Source organism: Phascolarctos cinereus, unplaced genomic scaffold (genome assembly GCF_003287225.1).
Source record: "Phascolarctos cinereus isolate Bilbo 61053 unplaced genomic scaffold, phaCin_HiC Scaffold_2;HRSCAF=192, whole genome shotgun sequence".
Lineage (NCBI taxonomy): Eukaryota > Metazoa > Chordata > Mammalia > Diprotodontia > Phascolarctidae > Phascolarctos > Phascolarctos cinereus.
The window spans coordinates 48,447,645-48,468,394 of record NW_027555625.1 but is presented as its reverse complement, the minus strand read 5'-3'; the positions used below and the strand labels follow the sequence as shown (position 1 = coordinate 48,468,394).

General features: G+C 38.1%; 1 protein-coding gene across 1 annotated transcript in view; it reads left to right on the top strand.

The window, feature by feature from the left end:
- NFAT5 (nuclear factor of activated T cells 5) overlaps positions 1-20,750 on the top strand; it is a 145,150-nt gene that overhangs the window by 111,572 nt on the left and 12,828 nt on the right. Inside the window, 5 exon segments of the mRNA XM_020989080.2 lie at positions 6,911-7,043; positions 12,575-12,652; positions 16,645-16,793; positions 18,098-18,326; positions 18,329-20,632. Coding sequence (XP_020844739.1) covers positions 6,911-7,043; positions 12,575-12,652; positions 16,645-16,793; positions 18,098-18,326; positions 18,329-20,632 — 2,893 coding nt within the window.

The following is a 20,750-nucleotide window of genomic DNA, read 5'->3' as shown; positions in this document are numbered from 1 at the left end:
ACAGCAAGCAGAGCAAAGTGAGGAAGGGCTCTGAGGCCAGAGGACAGGCAAACTGACTTAAATGCACACATCCCTCGATGTTTTTAAGAACGCCCTCCCCCCGCCCCAACCCACCCGACCCTCACCCCAGTTCTATGTATGGTATGAAATTAAAGACATCTGTGAGGACAGTGCTTCTCTATGGAACGTCTTCCAGAGTTCCTTTAGCCTCATGACACTCACTACCTGTTGTGAGGAGTAGGAGAGACAACAGGGTTCAGCAGTCCAGATGTGTTTCCCTGGTGCACAGCAACAACAACAGCTTTATTGGACTTTAGTGCCATCCTGTTTAACACTTAATTGTTTGGAAATTATGTGTTTTGTCTTCCCACTTAGAGTGTAAACTCACAGATCATGCCTTATGACACTTCTCTGTTTTTCAGGGTACCCAGCATAGCAATAGGCACGTCATAGAAGCAATGAACAAATAACTCATTGGTAGATTTGATTCACCTTTGGGAAGAAAGGTCCCTTTCTGTTGTTTGAGAACCCTTGAACATTCCAGGGCTTTTTTAGCTTTGACTCTGCCTGGGGCCTTTTAAAAAATAGAGTTTGACATTGTCTATAACTTAGACTTCCTCATCTATGGAAAGGATAGTGGCATGAACTTGTTTGTTTTCTGATGGGTTTGTTCATTGGAAATAAAATCTCTCATTTACAATATCCTAAACAGTAAAATAATTTTCCTAACCAATTAAATAAGCTTCCTAAAATTTTATCACCTCTAAATTTCTGTTGTTCAGTTGTTTCAGTTGTATCTGACTCTTCATGACCCCATTTGTGATTTTCTCAGCAAAAATGCTGCAGTGGTTTGCTATTTTCTTCTCCAGCTTATTTTATGTATGAGGAAATGGAGGCAAACAGGGTTAAGTGACTTGCCTGGGGTCACACAACTAGTAAATAACTGAAATCAAATTTGAACTCAGGTCTTCCTGACTCCAACTCCAGCGCTCTATCCACTGCACCACCTAGCTGCCCAGGGTAAAATTAAAATTTCTCAACTTTTCATTCAAAGCCCTTTATAAAGCTTATTACATATTATTCCATTTTTGCGCACCATATCTTTCACCAAAATTGGCTTATTTGCTTTCCCCAAAATTCAACAGGCCATGTCCCACCAGCACGGGCTGTTCCTCATAGCTAAAATATATTCCCTTCTTACCAACACTTAAGATCTCTAGCTTCCTTTAACGCTGAGATCATAGGCCATCTCCTAACTGAAGCCTTCCTTGATCCCCATAGTTATTAGTGTTCTCTCTCTCTCCTCCTCAGATTATTTTACATATATACATACATACATACACACATATACATATACATGAATACATACACATATGTATATGTATAAATTATTGTATATTTATATTTTTCATTGTTTACATGTTATATCTTTCCTCCCTCCTCCCCCAAGTAAAATGTGAGCTTCTTAAGCGCAGGGACTGTTTTTTATTTGCCTTTATCCTTAAGTGCTATATCCATAGAATTTAGCAAAATACCTTACACATATTAGGCACTGAAAAAATTCTTCTTGAATTAGAGTAATTTAATATTCCTCATTATCCTGTGATCCCACTAGCAGGATACAGAAACTAGAACCAATACAAATTGTATCATAGTCACCCAAATCCTTTAACATTGTCTTAAACAGTAAATGTCTTTTTAAAAAAGAAACTTTGGTGGTTTGGGGTTTTTTTTTTAAGGCAATTGGGGTTGAGTGACTTGCCCAGGGTCACACAGCTAGTAAGTGTCAAGTGTTTGGTCTGAGGCCAGATTTGAACTCAGGTACTCCTGACTTCAGGGCTGGTGCTGTATCCACTGTGCCACCTAGCTACCCCTAAAAAAGAAACTTTGGGGGAAAAAAAAGAAACTTTGAAATCTGGGGTAGTTTGAATTTTTAAAACACTATTTTTTCAGGGTAGTTATGCCAGCTACTATAGATTAAAGAAGAATAATCATTAAAATAAAACATGTGGTGGAATGGAAAGGAATTATATCCTTATTATGGTGGCTGTCCAGAGGTCGTGGGGTTTTTGCAAGCAAGTATGTAAATAAACTAAATCATAATGTGATCTTCCATTTGATCCTATGCTTCTACTGTTAATTTTGAAATTTTTATCTTTTTATGAGAGAAATTATGTCTGGGTCTTTTTTCAGAGGGATTTTTTGGGAACTGTTATGAGATGAAATTATAGCTGGGTGTAATGTACAGCCCTTTCATATATGAAAGAAGCCATAGTTGGAAATTTGGGAAAGATGAGTGTTCAGGAAATATTTTGAGGGAAAAGAAACTCCAGGTACATGGACGATATAATATGAGAAGAGAAAGTGTACATTTAACAATTAAAAAGAGTACTTCTAAAAATTATAGAGTATCAGAAGGAGTCCTTGAAGTATAATTAACCTTCAAGTCATCCTCAGAACATGTAGGAACAAGTAGCTCCTAATCTAGGGTAAAGAATGTTTTGTTAGAGTGTTTTATGAATGAATCAAATCAACCCCTCCTCCTCATTATTCTATAAGTAACTGAGGAAGAAACCTATCCAGAATTTCTGCTTTGTAGGCTCAATATAAAGTCAGAGTGCTGTGTGGAACTCTTCCCTATATGTAAAGTTGTCTCTTGTTCTACAAATTTAGTTAAATTTTTATTGTTTTAGTTATATTTGACTAATTTCCCCTTTTTTTGGCCACATATTTTGAGTTTTCTCCTTGCTGAAAGTTGTAATATAAAGGTTCTTTGAAAGATAACCTTGCAGCTTTTGTTACAAACAGCTAGAATAAATATTTAGTTGTGATTTTAAAATATCAACCCTTAATGTCCTAAATCACTTTTAACATTAAAGTATGATTGAACAATAATAATAACTTACATTTGTATGGTGTGTTGTGATTTAGAAATAGTATTATTTACCTTATAAAATAATGGGAGAACACTATTTTTGTCTTTTTAACAATTAGTTTCTCTGATAAAAATCACAGTAAAACCCTTATTCAATTATACATTAATATATATTCATGTATGTGATGGGAGTATGTTAATTATGTCTATTCCCATTTTAACAAATTTGCACAAGTATTTGTGTTTTTAATTACATATTGAAATAAATGTGTTTAACTATATTGGAGTTTGGTTTGGAAGCAGAGGCAAGAGAGTTTGGCAGCTTGGAATAGGGTGGTGACTTTGGGAGAGAGATTTGATAACTGGGAAAGTTTATTTCAACAGGTAACAGATTTAAAGGTACTTTCAGGGGAGTGAGGTTATAACACAAAAAGTAATATGGTATTAAAATTGAGAATTTGGCAGGTTTGCATTTTTTCAAAATAGTTTTTTTCGGGGGGGACCTCTGGGTATTCTCCCTAGTGCATATAAAAATCTATGACACTGAAAAAGAAGAGCTTACAGATATTTGTGAGCAAGTGAACAGAAGAAAAGACCTTTGGGACTCAAGATACTGTGAAAGGTATTTTGACTTTGGGAAAATGAGGGGAAAGGGCCCATTGAGTATTAAAAGGGAAAGATCCATTGAGTTGCTGCCTTCACTGCGTTGTTGGGAATATCTGTTTTGAACAAAGGCGTGGCAGCTCAAGGGTGTACAGTTTAATTCTGGCTCTGACACTGATTTTATTGTATATCTTTGAGCAAGTCTGTATTTCTACAACTGTAGAAAAAAAGAATGCGGCATTGTGAGATTAACTCAGGAGGTGGTGAAAAATAGCTCATAGCAATGTAAAGTAGCAAAAGATTATCTGCTGAAAGGGAGATATGTAATTTTTTTCAAAAGTTTGTCAGAAAAGTTGAAATTCAGCCTTTAAATTCACTTTCTCATTTTGTTTTTCAGTTCAGAGAACATTATGAAAGCACTTTTTAAACCATTAAATGTTTTGCCTTCTGTATTTTCTGTGTCTTTGGTCTCAGCCCAAAGGCATTCAAATTTTTTGACTCAAAAGCATAGTAGTAAGTGTGCTTTTGAAAACTTTATCTCTACTATTAGTTTTTTTATTTAAGATTTTAAGATTGATGAGGTATCAAATTGGCATATAGGGAAAGTTAATAAGCCAGTTCATACTAGGATTGAAATTAAACTGTAAAAATAGGTATATAATTAAAAAGTACTTTTTTAAAAAACAATTTTAGAAGATACTGAAATTTCAGTGTATAAAGTGAATGGAATTGCTACATGGGAAAACTCTTATTTGAAAAAAAGGAAGTAAATTCCAGAGCAGAAGTCTTAAGCTTTTTTTGTACCATTGATCTCATTGGCAGTCTGAGGCCTATAAGCCCATTCTCAGAATAATGTTTTTAAGTACGTGAAATAAAATACATAGGATTACAAAGGAAAACAATTATGTTGAAATACAATTTGTCACAATATTAAAAAGTCCACAGGCTTAACCTCGGGGTTAAGAACTCTGCTCTAGAGTTTTTTTATTCTTAAAGTTGGAAAACTACTTTTAGAAGTTATTTGTCATTTTGATGGGGAGCAGGCTTTATCTGTGACACAGGTGCGATTTTTTTTTTTAGGCAGTTGGGGTTAAGTGACTTGCCCAGGGTCACACAGCTGGTAAATATCAAGTGTTTGGTCTGAGGCTGGATTTGAACTCAGGTCCTCCTGACTTCAGCACCGGTGCTCCATCCACTGTGCCACCTAGCTGCCCTCCCCCAAAGCTATTTTTTTAATGAAGCTATAGAAACCAGAAAAGACAAGGATTAAAACATGTACATATCTGAGAAACTGAATTAGTGCAATTGTATCGTGTTATGGTGGAATAAAGAAACCGAAACTGGTCTTTGGCTCTCCTTGCAACCAGCTTGTTTCTGCAACTGCATGCATTGCTAAATAAATCATTGTCTAAATGTAACTACTTGGTTTTTTGACTCCATTGTAACAACCATGACAAGATGCAGGGGTTAGATGTTTTCCATTTGTTTCTGAAACTTCTTTTTAATGATGCTGACTTGGTTGGCATTTGGCTAGTGTTACCTCATTAGGTTGATAGCTGGAGAAAACGTTTTTATCAGGACCCATACATGTCAGTCCTGCATAGTAACTGATAAATTGTTTGATCTGTAAATGAAGTCTGAGAGGCAGTGGAGTGAATAGAGAGTTGTCTCCTAGTCAGGACCATTTAGGTTCAAGGCATCCTTCTGTTACATAATGGCTATGTGACCCTGGGCAATTTACTTACTTTCCCTCTGTCTGCAAGCAACGCTGATACTTGCAGGTACAGAGCATGTGCAGAACTGTATTGGTAGAAGTTGCTTCCTTACCTGAGTTCACTCTACCAATGAAATCACAAGTCTATTAAAAAAAAAGTAATAAATGAATTTTCTGTACTTACATGGACATAATACTGAGGTATTATCAGGAGAAATGTATGTTGAGTTATTATCCAGCAGTCACTGATTGATTTGTCCTAGTTAATCCATGTTCTCACCTGGCCCAAAGACCTGAATATGTGGTGGCAGGCTTGCTCTAAGGTAAATTCCATAAACGTAGAACACAAAGAAACTACCTGGCTTGCGTCAGGATTAAATCTCTGATGCTGACTTCATTGTTATCATGCCCCAAACAACAAAACCAACCAGCTATAGTCCAGTTAAGCAACAGAGATCCTTTGACTCCTTCTCCATTCAAATATCTAGGCATTCTTTACGTTTTCAGGACAAAAATATGGTGTTTGCCTCCTGATTTTGTTTCCCATTACTTGAGCCTTTGAGGAAAGAGAGTTCATTTTACCTTACCTGATCCCCTGTAGTGGCTGGGACTCCTAGTGGTAGTGGTAGTAGTAAAGAAGTATTGCACCAGACCTCTTTTCTTTTGTTAAGGTATTTATAACCACTTTGGAAAAACATTGCTTTTGATGTATGAGGCGTGAATATTTTAAATAGTATTCAAATAGCTAAAAAAGGCTGTAGAGCAGATTTGAATTGAGGACTATTTGCATGGGAAGACTGCAGAGCATATAGTAACTTACCAACTTAGCCTGGCCTATATTTGTTGTTTTATCCGTAGGGTGTTTTTTTCCTCCAAATTTAATTTAAAGAGTTTTAAAGTTTTGAATTAGGAACTTAGAGATCATCTAGTTTATTCCTTTCCTTTTACAGAAAAAAAGATAGAGAGGCTTGCAGGGGTAGCATGATTTGCCTGAGGTCACACAGTTACTGAGTGGCAGAGTGGAGTTTATAGCCCAGGTTTCTTAATTCCCAGAAAATGTTTTTTTACTTTTTTTTTTTTTTGCTTGGGGAGGTGGTGGTGGTGGTGGTAGTAGTAGTGGTGAGGGAGCAGGGGTTGGGGGTGGGAGAAGAGGTTAGAAGAAGGAAGAACTAGAAAGGAAAGGACATGTGGGTGGGAAATTGACATTTTTTCCAGTACAAACAGTATAAACAAGTTACCCTTCTCTTTTAATATAAGAAAAATGTTAGGTCTTAGCCTACATTTTCTGTTAAGAAAAATAGTGGAACACACTGTTAATATGTTCCTATGAAAGCCCTAAGCTCTTTTCCTTTGCATATTGTTAATAAGATCTGTATGCAGAGAATGCCTGAAAAGGTTAAGGTCATACAAGAGTGAATGGCATCTGTCTTCCATTTTCTGAAAGCCTGGGAACTTTGACTTTCTGTGAATAAAGTTTTTCATTCCAATGGACCCTGAGATTTTGGTGCCGAACAAACTACGGGGTACAGGGCTTACATTATGCCTGGCAGTTCTGTATCCAGGTCTTATATCAACCTGACCAATAGGATATATGTTTTAATAAGTTCTTTTTTCATTTATAGCTCATAGGAAAATAACTTTTAATAAAATTTTAAGTATTACTTCCATTTTACTCCTCTGACTTTCTCATATTTTCTCTTTACCTTTGTACAAACTAGAATCATCTTATTGTGAAGGTGCCACCATATCATGACCAATATATAACCTTGCCTGTGTCTGTGGGAATATATGTAGTGACCAATGCTGGAAGATCCCATGATGTTCAGCCATTCACCTATACTCCAGATACAGGTATGTCCAGTAAAGAAGCCTGGATTGATATGAATAATTAATTTCTGATTCTTAGAAAGTGTTAGGAGAGCTGTAACCTACATGGTGAAAAAAAAAGTTAAATTATTAGTCATTATTTTAAAAATTATTATAATTTTAAGTTTACTAGTTTGTTTTTCGTTATTCAGTAAGGTGATTTGATATAAGCTATCTTCCTGATTTGTGCAGTGAGGTGGCAGAGTGGCTAGAGCACTGAGCCTGGAATCAGGAAGACCTGAATTCAAATGTGGCCTCAGATACTTACTAACTGTGTGATCCTGGGCAAGTCACTTAACCTGTTTGTCTCAGTTTTCTCACATATAAAATGAGCTGGAGATGGAAATGGCAAACTCCTCCAGTATCTCTGCCAAGAAAACCCCAAATGAGGTCTAGAAGAGTTAGACACAACTGAAAATGACTAAATAAAAGTCTTCCTAGTTTATATGAGACTCTTAGGGAATCAGATTATCAAGAGACCAGGATGAAAATCTGAGACCTTTTAGCCTTAATAACCACATTCAGGAAGACAACAAGCTCACCCAACCTGAACAGAGATAATTGAAATTGTGATATGGCCAGGCCAGGCCAGGCCCAGAAAGTGTTTTGATGATATTTGGGGCATTTGTTTCAAGGTGCTCTGTTTTAAGAGATGAATGTCCAAATGAATGGTCTTTAATAAATGCTTTCGTATTGGTGGCTCGTTTGGAACAGAAATGCAAATAAAGACAAGGTGTAATTCCTATAGGGTGCAAGTATCTTTCACTGCCCCTTGGGTACCTTTTTACATTTTAAGAGGAAAAGGCAAAAGTACAGAAACATACTTGTCTAGTCATTTTTATCTTATACCCTAGTTAAATCTCAACTCTAATTTCTACTTGGCTTGTGGCACCAAATTGCAGAAGGGCAAATATTTTAGACATGGTCTCAAACAATTACATGATCATATGTCTTATCCTACAGTGAAGAGCTTCCTGTTTGCTTTTTTTTTTTTCTGTAGAAGCCAAACCAGCAAGACCATCGGAGATGATACAATTTTAATGTAGGCCTGACTCACAGGCCTCATGCTACTGTATCTGTTTGATTGCCTGAAGGGAAGACACTGTTTTCTAGTAGGAATAGGGTAAAGGGCATAGAAACTGAGATTTCCTGTTTTATTTAAGTAAGCAGACTGGCTGATGATTTATAACAGAGTACCAGGGAGCCTTTCCTGGTTCCCCAGGCTGCTAGGGCAGTCACTTTACTCTAGCACCACAAATGCTACTGAAGCAGAATCAATGAGCCTTTTGTAGCAGGAATGTCCATTAAAAATTACTCTCTAAGACTTCAAGGTCCTTGTGTTGGAATATTATATAAAAGTTCCTGGTCCTCTACCTAGAAAGCCTTAGTCCTCTGAGAAGATAAGACTGAAAATCAGTTCTAGGCTTCCCTATATGCTTGTGATCTGCACTTTGAAAAAGAATAATAGAATCTCAGAAACAAAAGTCTCCTCTGTGTGAGTGGTCATCAGGCTTCTACTTAAAAACTTCCTCAGGACAGTGAGCTTAGTAACTTCTGAGGCAGCCTGTTTCATTTAGAATAGCTCTAATTGCTCGTTTTTCCGTATAGCAATTCTGTTTCTGAAATTTCTGCCCTCTGTTCTCCCTAGACTATTGCAGTAGCCTCCTAATGGAACATCTTGTAATACGTCCTTCTGTACATACTCCACAAACTGCTAAAGCTCACGTCTAATTTTGGCACTCCCTATTAATTCAACTTCATTGGCTCACTGTGACCTCCAAGATTAAATATAAAGTCCTCTGGCATTTAAAACTCTTCACATCTTGGCTCCTTCTCTTCTTTCCAGTTTTCTTACACATCACTCTTCCCCACAGTCCAGCCATCCTGGCCTGCTTGCCATTTTTATTCACTCTTTCTTCACATGGTGCTCTATCTCCCATTTTGGTGCTATTGTGCCGGCCATCTCTCATGTCTGAAATGTAGGTCCTCTATTCACCTCTGCCTTCTATAACCTCTGGCTTCCTTTAGTACTTAACTCAAATGCCATCTGCTTCGTCAGCTTCCTTTAAGGCTGCCTTCCCTTTTAAGGTTAACTTGAATATTCTATATGTATCTGGTACATACCTATTTATGTACATGTTTTCTCCCCCATTAGAATGTAAGCTCCCTGAGGACGTGGACTGTTTTTGTTTTTGCTTTTTATTTGTATCTCTAGTGCTTAGCACATAGTTAATCCTTAATAAATGCTTGTTAATTGATTGTCTGAATGAACTGAAATATTGTTAGAAAGATGATTTACCTGAATGTTTTTTCCAAACTAAAGCTTCTTTCTGTGTGTGTGTGGTCTTATATGCATGCTTGCCAATGAAGTATCTGAGGTGGGGATTTGCCATTAGTAATAACCCAGTACTATAAATGTTCTGTTCTAAGGCATAAATGAGGAAGTGAGGTGTTCAAGTTAATCAAAATAAATTGTTCTTAGTAAATTTATTTGTATATAAACATTGTATATATGTGTATATATGTATGTATATATATATATACATGTATATGTGTATCTATGTGTGTGTGTGTGTGTGTATAAAATCAGTATGCTGTTTACTGAACATGATTTAAATATTCTTTGATTTAGACATTTCAGAGTCCTATAGTATGCCACAGTTATTAGGACTCTTTATTATCAATGTAGTGGGAAAGCAGAGAAGTATAGTAGCTTTTAAGAGATATCACATTGATTAGATGCCAAATAAAAACAGCTTTTGCAGTTTTCTTTTAGAAAAGGCATTTAAGTGATTATTACATTGCTTACATTTGTGTAATCATTCTGTTATGTTTTCCCTTCAAGTATTTTCCTAAAATAATTTATATTTGATAAAAAAGCATTTATTAAGTGCTTATTCTGTACCAGGCAGTATACTAAGTGCTAGGGACACAGATATCAAAGGAAGGCAGATGGCAAGATGGCCTGAATGGATAAATAGATGTGATGTAAAGGTGAATCATGGTCTGGGGCCTTTTGGATATAGTGGATTCATTTACATTCAGTCACTAATCAAAAAGGCTAAGCCCCAGGATGGGTGTCCAAAGATGAGCCTGGATTAACTTCTCTAATGACCAGGTACATGGATTTTAGAGGTCTAGGATATGAAAGTCCAGATCTGATATGGAAAATGTCGATACAAGAGGGAAACAGCAGGGCGGTGGTGGCAGTCAGATGGCCAGATACGTTGGTGGAAAGTATTCAGTAAACTTAACAGAAAATAAGACATGGATTTTCAAGTAAAAATATCTGATGGCTTCTTATGCTAATAGTTAACCTTACAATTTTATGTAGTCACTTCTCATAAAAAGTTATAACAAATTCCAGGTTTTACATGAGAGACAGCTTAATTTCATGAAATGAGTATAGAAAAAAATTGAACTCATAAACATACAGCTTCTCTGTTGATGGCCTCTATTTAAGCTTTGACATCCTCACTGTTGCTGACTTTTTCACCTTCAGTCCAGGGATAATATTAAGATGTAGCTGGATCAAACCCGAAGTGGTTGTTCTTGTTGGAAACATGGACAGTCTCTTCCTTTCACCCAGACCACCCAACCACCCAGATTCCACTGGGCTTCTAGGCAAGGAGAAGAACATGGTCACTCACTCTGAATGGATGACTTGAGGGTCACCAATTACAGTTTTTCCAATGAGATAAAAGACCACCAGGCATTACCATCTTTTCTGCCATTATATCCTACACTCCTCAAGGCATTGCCATCTTCACTATCATTAGCCCTCATCTGCTTTTGTGCCCTTAATTCTTTCAGACTTTTCCATTGGATGTGCAGATGAACTTTCTTTTATACATTATCTCTCCCAATTAGAGTATGAGCTACTTGAGAGCTGAGGCTGTCTTGATTTTTCTATTTTTACTCGAGTACTTAGTACATAGTTATTACTTTAAAAATGCTTTTTAATTAATTTTTCATTCATTCTTGTCACATTGTGGTAACTCCAAAAGCAGATTGCTGGTCACTTGGTTTAAAGGTAGAAATAAAATAAATTTTAAAGAATTATTTTAACTGATTTTAGCTGTTGAATCTTGCTAGTAAACTCATTATCTTTTCTCCCTAAGCCTTCCTCCTCTACTACCTTCCTTCTATTTTAGAGGGCAACACCATTCTCCTTGCCCCTCAGGCTTACAACCTAGGAGTAATCCTGGATTCCTCACTATCTCCCCCTCCCAGTCCACCCCCACCCCCAAATATCCAAGCTGTTGCCAAGGCCTGTCGATCTCACCTTTGCAGCATCTCTGGAAAACACTCCCTTTTCTTCTCTGACACTTTTTTATTGTTCAGTCATTTTTCAGTCATGCCAACTCTTTGTAACCCCATTTTGGGTTTTCTTGGCAAAGATACTAGAGTGCTTTGTCATTTCCTTCTCCAGTTCATTTTATAGATGAGGAAACTAAGGCAAACAGGGTTGAGTGACTTGCCCAGCGTCACACAGCTAGGAAATGTCTGAGGCTGGATTTTCCTGACTCCAGGCCCAGCATTCTATCCATCATGCCATCTAGCTGCCCTTTGTTACTACCCCCACTCTAGTGCAGGCTCTCATCATCTTACACCTGAACTATTGCAATAACCTGCTGGTGGGTCTGCCTGCCCCAGCTCTCTTCCCCACTCCAGTCCATCCTCCATTTGGCCACTAAAGTGATTTTCCTAAAGCACAAGTCTGACCATGTCATTCACTCAGGAAAGTCCAGTGGCTCCCTATCAACTCAAGCATCAAATACAAAGTGTTCTGTTTCAAAGCCCTTCATAACCTAGCCCTCTCCAATTTTTCCAGTCTTCTTATACTTTACTCCCTGACATGTACTCTTAGATCCAGTGACCTCCTGGCTGTTACATGAACAAGACAGCCCATCTCTCAGCCCTGGTCATTTTTTTCTGGTTGTCCCCTATGCCTAGGGAGCATTCTCTCTCTTCTCTTCCCCCTTCTGATTTCCTTTAAGTCCCAAATAAAACCCCATATTTTACAGGAAACGTTCTCCAGTCCCTCTTAATTCTAGTGCCTTCCCTATTTTAATTCTTTCCTGTACATATTTGTTTGTGTACTGTCTCCCCTAATATATTGTAAGGTCCTTGAGGGTGAGGAGTATTTTTTGGCTCCTTCTGTATTCCCAGCACTTAGCACAGTGCCTAGTACATAGTAGGTACTCAGTAAATGTTTATTGATTGATTAATAGTAAACCTGGTAGGTGAGGATGTGTTACATCACATTTGATCGCCATTGACCTTCTTCAGTATTTGATCAGTGTTAGCATTTCTTTCCCTTGCATATGTGGAAGCAGGTTAATATACAGAAGATAAAACTTTGGTAAAATGGATCTTCAGTTCAGTGCTGAACATGAAATTGAGTCAAATCTTGTAGGGAAATAGTTTGTTCTTCAAGAAATTTGAAGCAAAACCTGACTATTCATTCAGTTGGGTAATTTTTAATGAATGTCATCATATCTTTTAATCAACAGCTAATGCTCTGAATGTAAATGTGAAAAAGGAAATGTCCAGCCCAGCAAGACCTTGTTCTTTTGAAGAGGCTATAAAAGGTACTAGATTAATTCTTATAAAAAGTTTCAGTGGATAAATCTTTACATTTCCTGTAGTTTTTTCCTCCGTGTGTGTGTGTATTTATATTCATATGTAAAGACCTAATTTTTCAGTATGACATTTTCCTTCCTTTTTTACTCAAATACCTTTAGTTATCTTTGAACATAGAAGAAGAGTCTCAGAAGGTTTTCTTTGTCAAACCTGCTTTTTTAAAAAATTAAAAAATAAAAACACATTTAAAGTCCATCCCTATACTATTACTGTAAAATTGGTCAAGTAATGATCTTTCTGCTATAGAGGGCTACTTTTAGTGGTTAGATGTCATGTTATCTTTCACTCCTGCTTAGATAGTTTTCTGTTTCTTTCATCCTGTGTGACTGATAAAATATATTACATTGAAGTAAATCTTCAGTCAGTTTCAAACTGAAAGATTGAGAAAGCATAAAGAACGCATAAAACCAATTTAAAAAAAATTTTTTAGTGTGTGATACTTTGACATTTTAGATTCATTGAATATTTATTGAGTACATAGAGTGTGCTTGACACTGCTAAGCAAGTTGATGATCATATTATTTCTTTCTATACCTATTCTATTTTTGGATGGATGAATGAATGAAATAGTATTTATTAAGTGCTTTTGTCCTTGATAAATAAACATAGGCAGTGTTTGAGGCTGAGCACTGGGGATCCAGACAGAAAAATTAAGACTCCCAAAGAGCTCTCATTCTAATGCCCATAAGATGGTTCTTCTGAAAATCAGATTATTCCTCAGATGTTGACTTTACATGTACGGGTTTCAACCCTAAAACAGCAATGGTATTTGTATTAAAAATAATTTAATACATTGTAAAAATTTTGTTTCAATATTTTTGGATTTAGAGATAAATACAAAACTTAGGTAATGATACTTCATATGATTCAGTGGAACCTTGATTAATCATTAAATTCTAGCATAGTGGAATTTCTGTTACTAGTTACAATAGTACAATGCACTATTAATTTGATTATATTCAAATAATTGTAGGCTCACAAGATAACTAGATCTAATTGACAAATTGGTAATGAATGAATTGGTTAGTACCAGATGGCATCTGGGCATCCACCCAAAAATTTTCAAGAAAATAAAAAATGAGATGTTAGAACCATTGACCTGAAAAGCACCTGTCAGCGTATATTTGACTTACTTTCCAGGTTGAGAGGGCAGCCAATGGCCACACTGATTTGTAATTTGAACTTATTCATGAAAGCTTATGAAAATTAGGTGACGCAAAAACAACTGTTTTAATAAAGATGTAATGTTTATGGGTATAGATATGTACCTATATATATATATACATATACATTTCTAAAAATCTTGAGAAGCAAGATAATGAATGATGATAACCTATATTACCTCATAAAGCAGAGAAAAACAGGAGAGAGTAACACTAATTTATTGAAAGAGTGACAAGAGGTCCAGTTAAGCAAAGTTCTCCTGAGGGCATTTAAGGACAGCAGAAAAGAATAAAAATAGAAAAGATTGCAGAGATTTTTATAATAAACTTTTTACCATCAAGGACATTAAAGCTATCATGCTTGGCCTCTCACATCACAGTTTTGGATGTGCTAATAGAGGAAGTGGAAATTCACAAAAAGAATAAATATGGTTAAAAGCACCCCATTGAAATAAGTATATAGAGACAAGACTGAAATATCCCACTGTGCTTATTGTTTCCCAAAAAGCATTTGATTCAGTAGAACAAAATACCACCTTAAAAGCTCTTTTCCAATAAGACATCTCCCATCATTATATCAAAACTATTCTAGATTCTGTGAAAGATAGAAAAATAGAGCTTTATTCAGTGATTATAAACATTAGGCAAAATGTAAAATAGAGAAATGTTATGCTTGCTAAATACAGAAGCTAATACAGAAGACCCAAGTTGAAGAGGGATTCTTTGTGAGTGGTGAAACCCTCCAGATGCTCTTTTTTCATAGTCAACATTGCGCTGATTGGTTCAAGCCCTAGAACATTGTAGAGCCTCCTGAGAGAGATTCATAACCCTCTACTTAACCATCCACACAGCAGAGATCAAGTGGAGAAAGAATGCATGTAGTTGAATGGACAAGCACAAAGCTTGTCCACCTACAGGTATGTCTGGAGTAGATAGTAGGGCAAAAAATTAAAGCAAGAAGAGGAGATGGAGTTGGATTGCTATCAGAAATTGCAAAGCTGCTTTAATTTCCCCAAGGTTCTCCCAGAAATAAAGGCTCATCTTTTTAATATCAATAGTCTACCAGTGTTGTTGTGTAATACAAGACATGGAACACAAAGATTTATGGAGTGGAAGGTTTAAGAACTGAATCTTAGGCATTCAAACATACTATATCAAAATCTAAGACCTCTTTAAAATTGTAAACCCTCACTTAAATTGCTAAGGACGCGCACACACACCCTCTCTCTTTCTCTCTCTCTATCAAGTCAGTGGAGAGATAGACTGCAGCATGTAACCAGTGAAGAACTTCAAGGTGTAATGGAGTAAAAATATTGTCTAGGAAATGTAGGATAGGAAGATGGGCTAGTCATGTGGTGAGGGTGAGGTAGCTTGAATGTTTAACATGAATCCTCGCCATATTAGACAGTGAAGAAGGCATCCAACATGTTGGATGGAACCCAGTGTTAAACTGATGAGAGGTGAATGAGAATCTTGTAGGATGGGCAGGCATGGATGGGTTACAGTCATTATCAGTCAAGACAACATCCAGATCACTGAGATCACAGATCCATTTGAGAAGAAGTACGTGTGTGTGTGTGTGTGTGTGTGCGCGCGCGCGCGTGTGTGTGTCCTTAGCAATTTAAGTGAGGGTTTACAATTTTAAAGAGGTCTTGGATTTTGATGTAGTCATGTTTGAGTGCATAAGATTCAGTTCTTAAACCTTCTACTCCACAGCCAGTCATTTCTATGTCAAGGGGGCTGTGACCTGCCAAGCAGCTCTTGCTGGCTACTTCCAATGCATAGCAACATGGCACAGTGGAAAGAGTGCTGAACCTGAACTGACAGGGCCTGAGTTCTATCTCTGAGTCCTCTTTTACTTATTGCCTGTGTGACCTTGCCAAATCCCTTCACCTTTCTGTTCCTGTTTCTTCATCTTAAAATGAGAGGGTCCTTCTAGCTCTACATCTGTAATTGTACAACACATCCAAGTATGTAATTTGATAACATTGAACAGTATAAATTAGGGGAGGGGTTCTTGGAAGAATTACAGGGGTGTGGCTTTACCTAGGGATGAGAGGCCCTCCCATACTACTGGCATTCTTCAGTGTACACTTAAACTAGCTCTGAAGAATGTCTAGATAGACAAGATAGTTTTTAAGCCCACCCCCAAGGGACTCTAGTAAATATAATTAAGTCTAGTAAATTCCTGGGGAGTGAGGATTGCACTAGTCTATATACCTATTCTTTTCTTTCAGCCTACACTCAATAATAAAATAAATTAGGCTCAGAACCTGCTTCTCAATTGGCTATTAAACCCATAAATTAGATTCTCAGGTCCTGAGAACCGTGAAGCCCACGTTATGGATAAAAACCGGGCCTGTGATTTCAATGATATAAGGAACTCCTAGATTAGGAAGCTTCCTCTACCAATTCAGGTCAGCACCTACTCTGTAACTTAGCATTTAAAGAGTTGCCTAGAGAACTGAGAGGTTAAGACTTTCTCAGGGTCACATAGCCAATGTGTGTCAGAGGTGGGCCATGAACCCAGGTCTTCTTGGCTTTGAGGCTAGTCCTCTCTCTACTATATCATACTGCCCATGTAGAAAGGAAGGAAGGAAGAAAGAAAGAGAAAAGTGTTGTATTGGGTAGGATTTTTTTTGTGAGCCACTTCATCACATAGATCATACTCGTTTTCCTATCATTACAGGTCCATAAGAAAATAGACTTTTAGGATGTGACTTAAACCCAGCTTTTATAGAATTGTAAATTTCATGTTTCTTTTTGTTTGTCTGCAGTAATGAAAGCCACTAGTTGTAACCTAGATAAGGTAAATATTCTTCCCAGTGCCTTGATCACTCCACTCATGTCAAGCGGTATGATTAAGAATGAAGATGTTACTCCAATGGAAGTAACAGCAGAAAAAAGATCTTCTCCTGTCTTTAAGGTGAGCTGTGTTGATGTGAGTCCAGGCCCTATATCTGAATCTAAAACATCCTATATGCACACACAGAATGATTTTTCTGTGATTTATTTTTCTTATTTCCTCGATTTTCATATTATTTTAAGTTTCCTTTGTGGGTTTCTTTTTACTCTACCTTTACTTATACTGACCTTAAAAACACAAATATTCTTGCTTTGTTAAGTGATTCTTTGATGTCCCCTAAAGTAAGGTGCCTATAAAAGGAACCTTATTTTTTCTCATTGACTTCAAATATAAATTTTTAACAAGGAAGAAATTAAGATAGAATGGAATGGCCTGTTGAATATTAGCAAGAACTTTTTCCAGTGCTGTATTTCCCCATCATGGCCTGTACACTTTTGTAGGCTTCCTTTCTTCCCTTTGTTTTTCTCTTTGTTTCACTTGCTTCAATATTAGTGATAGATATTAATATTTAAATATTAAAAGAGATGTGTTCTGATTTATATACAATAAAATTTGATTATTTTGGTCATCATTCTGTTTAGGTTTCCCAGCGCCTTAAAAAAATTTTTTTTTAACCTTTTACCATTTTTAACCTTTTAAAAATGTTCTTTTTTGTCCCCTTGTTTGATTATTTTCATAAGAGTATACAGAATGTCATCATTGGCCCCTAAAGTATGGAAAGCATGGTGTTTTTAGTTTTTCTAACTAGAGTTGATAATGACAAATTCATTCCTTTTCTGAAAATTTTATTTTGCAAGCATTTATTCTCTTTCCCTCACACTCCTCTCTCTGAACCGAACAATACAAAGGAAAGAATGCTTTCATATGAACAGCAAAATAAATTTTCCTATTGGCCATGTCCAAAACTGTGTCTTATTCTGTATTCTGCATCACCTCTCTGGCAGTAGGTAGTTGATGTGTTTCATTTTGAGTCCTCTGAACTCCTAGTTCCTGATTTCATCGAGCAGAGTTCTAAAGTCTTTCAAAATTATTGTTTTCTCTGTAATGTTGTCATTGTATACACTGTTCTCCTAGTTCTACTAACTTTGTTCTGCATCGCTTCATAGAGGTCTTTCTCATTTTCTCTGAAAAAAAAAATTGTCTTGTCATTTCTCATGGCACAACAATCTTCCATTTCATTCATGTACCATAATTTGTTTAGTCATTCTCCAATAGGACAGCTTTTAGTTCCAGTTTGGGGCTTTTGTGTGTTCAGAATACCAGGCTGCCCCTAGATTAGCCAGCACAGCTTTCTTTACTCCACACTTCTGATCATTCAGGTGTCTTTATTAGCTTTGTTATGTTTTTGGAATTTTTTTTTTTAGACAACAAAGACAGTTGGATCAACTCAGCAAACATTAGAAAATATGTCTAACATATCAGGAAGTGGATCTTTTTCCTCTTCCTCTTCCCACTTACCTCCTGAAAATGAAAAGCAGCAGCAAATTCAGTCTAAAGTATACAACCCAGAGACTCTGACAGCTCTGCAGACACAGGACATTTCTCCACCAGGGCCTTTTCCAGCAGGTCCTGCTGCCAGCCATCTGTCCAGCAGCGAGCACTGTTGCAGCAAGCGACCCAGTTTCAGAGCCGAGAGCCTCAGTCTAGAGAGGTGCTGCAGTCAGAGGGCACTGTGGTGAATCTGTCCCAGCTGACTGAGGCATCACAGCAACAGCAGCCATCACCCCTGCAAGAGCAAGCACAGACATTGCAGCAGCAGATTTCATCTAACATGTTCTCACCACCAAGCAGTGTGAGTCAGCTACAAAATACCATACAGCAGTTACAAGCTGGAAATTTTACAGCCAGTACAGCTAGCAGCAGCAGTGGAAACGTGGATTTGGTCCAGCAAGTCCTCGAGGCCCAGCAGCAGTTATCTTCAGTTTTGTTTTCTGCTTCGGATGGCAATGAGAATGTCCAAGAACAGCTCAGTGCTGACATTTTTCAGCAGGTCAGTCAAATTCAAAACAGTGTAAGTCCTGGAATATTTTCTTCAACAGAACCAGCTGTCCATGCCAGGCCAGAAAATTTAATGACTGGAAGAGCTGAGAATGTCCATCCCCAAGCTGACAATACACTGTCCAATCAACAGCAGCAGCAGCAACAGCAGCAGCAGCAGCAGCAGCAGCAGCAGCAGCAGCAAGCAATGGAATCATCAGCTGCCATGGTGATGGAAATGCAGCAGAGTATCTGCCAGGCAGCTGCCCAGATGCAATCTGAGCTGTTCTCTTCACCTGCCTCTGCAAATGGAAACCTCCAGCAGTCTCCAGTTTACCAGCAAGCATCACATATGATGAGTGCATTGTCCACCAGTGAGGACATGCAGATGCAGTGTGAATTGTTCTCTTCTCCTTCGGTTTCTGGAAATGAAACTTCTACTACTACAACACAGCAGGTTGCAACCCCTGGCCCCACCATGTTTCAGACTTCAAATTCAACAGAGGGAGAAGAAGCAGGAGGACAAGTAAAACAGATACAGAGCAATGTGTTTCAGACCATGGTACAGATGCAGCACAGTGGAGAAAGTCAACCTCAAGTCAACCTTTTTTCATCTACAAAAAATATGATGGCTGTTCAGAACAGTGGTACTCAACCACAGGGTAATGGTCTGTTCCAGCAGAGTAATGAGATACTGTCTCTTCAGTCTGGAAGCTTTATACAGCAGCCTTCTCATTCACAAGCTCAGCTTTTCCACCCACAGAATTCTATTGGTGAGGCTCAGAATATATCCCAGGAAACTCAAGGTCCTCTTTTTCACAGCCCAAGTCCCATAGTCCACAGTCAGACTTCCACTTCATCCTCTGAGCAGTTACAGCCTACGATGTTCCATTCCCAGGGTACCATGGCTGTACTGCAAGGCTCTTCTGTTCCTCAGGACCAGCAGCCAACCAACTTGTTCCTTTCCCAGAGTTCTATAAATACACTTCAGAATAACACAGTAGCTCCAGAGGAACAGATCTCATTTTTTACAACACAGAACTCCATCTCTCCCCTTCAGCCAGCACCGAACACTGACCAACAAACTGCTTTTCAGCAGCAGACACAGATACCCCACATTCAGTCACCTCTGCTTTCCCAAGAACAGGCACAGCCTTCTCAGCAGGGTCTGTTTCAGCCTTCGGTATCGCTAGGTGCTCTCCCACCAAATTCAATGGCCCAGAACCAGCAAGGGACAATCTTCCAATCACAGCATTCGATAGTTGCCATGCAGAATAGCCCTTCATCCCAAGAGCAGCAGCAACAGCAGCAGCAGCAGCAGCAGCAGCAACAGCAGCAGCAGCAGCAGCAGCAGCAGCAGAATATTTTATTCAGTAATCAGAATACAATGGCTACGATGGCATCCCCAAAGCAACCACCACCAAATATGATATTCAGCCCAAATCAGAATCCTCTAGCTAGCCAAGAGCAGCAGAACCAGTCTATGTTTCACCCACAAAATAACTTGGCCACGATGAATCAAGAACAGCAGCCCATGCAGTTTCAGAACCAAAACACGGTTTCTTCCCTTCAGACCCCAGGATCTACCCAGGCCGAGCCACCCCAGCCCCCTTTGTTCCATACCTCTCCCCAGATTCAGTTGGTCCAAGGGTCACCGAGTTCACAAGAGCAGCAAGTAACACTCTTCATCTCTTCAGCTTCCATGTCTGCCTTGCAGACCAGTATGAATCAACAAGACCTGCCACAGCCTCCCCTCTACTCTCCTCAGAACAACATGCCGGGAATCCAGGGAGCCGCAGCTTCACCTCCACAGCAGACTAATTTATTTCACAACACAGCGGGAGGTACGATGAGCCAACTGCAGAATTCTCCTGGCTCAGCCCAACAAACTTCAGGAATGTTCTTATTTGGCATCCAGAATAGTAAGTGGTTCTGCTTCTAGTGATGTTTTATTACTGCTCACATGTTGGATACAATGGCCTAGTAATTGTGAGTTGACTTTTTTTTTAGCTTTGTTAAGTTTAGCCCCTGTATAAGCTT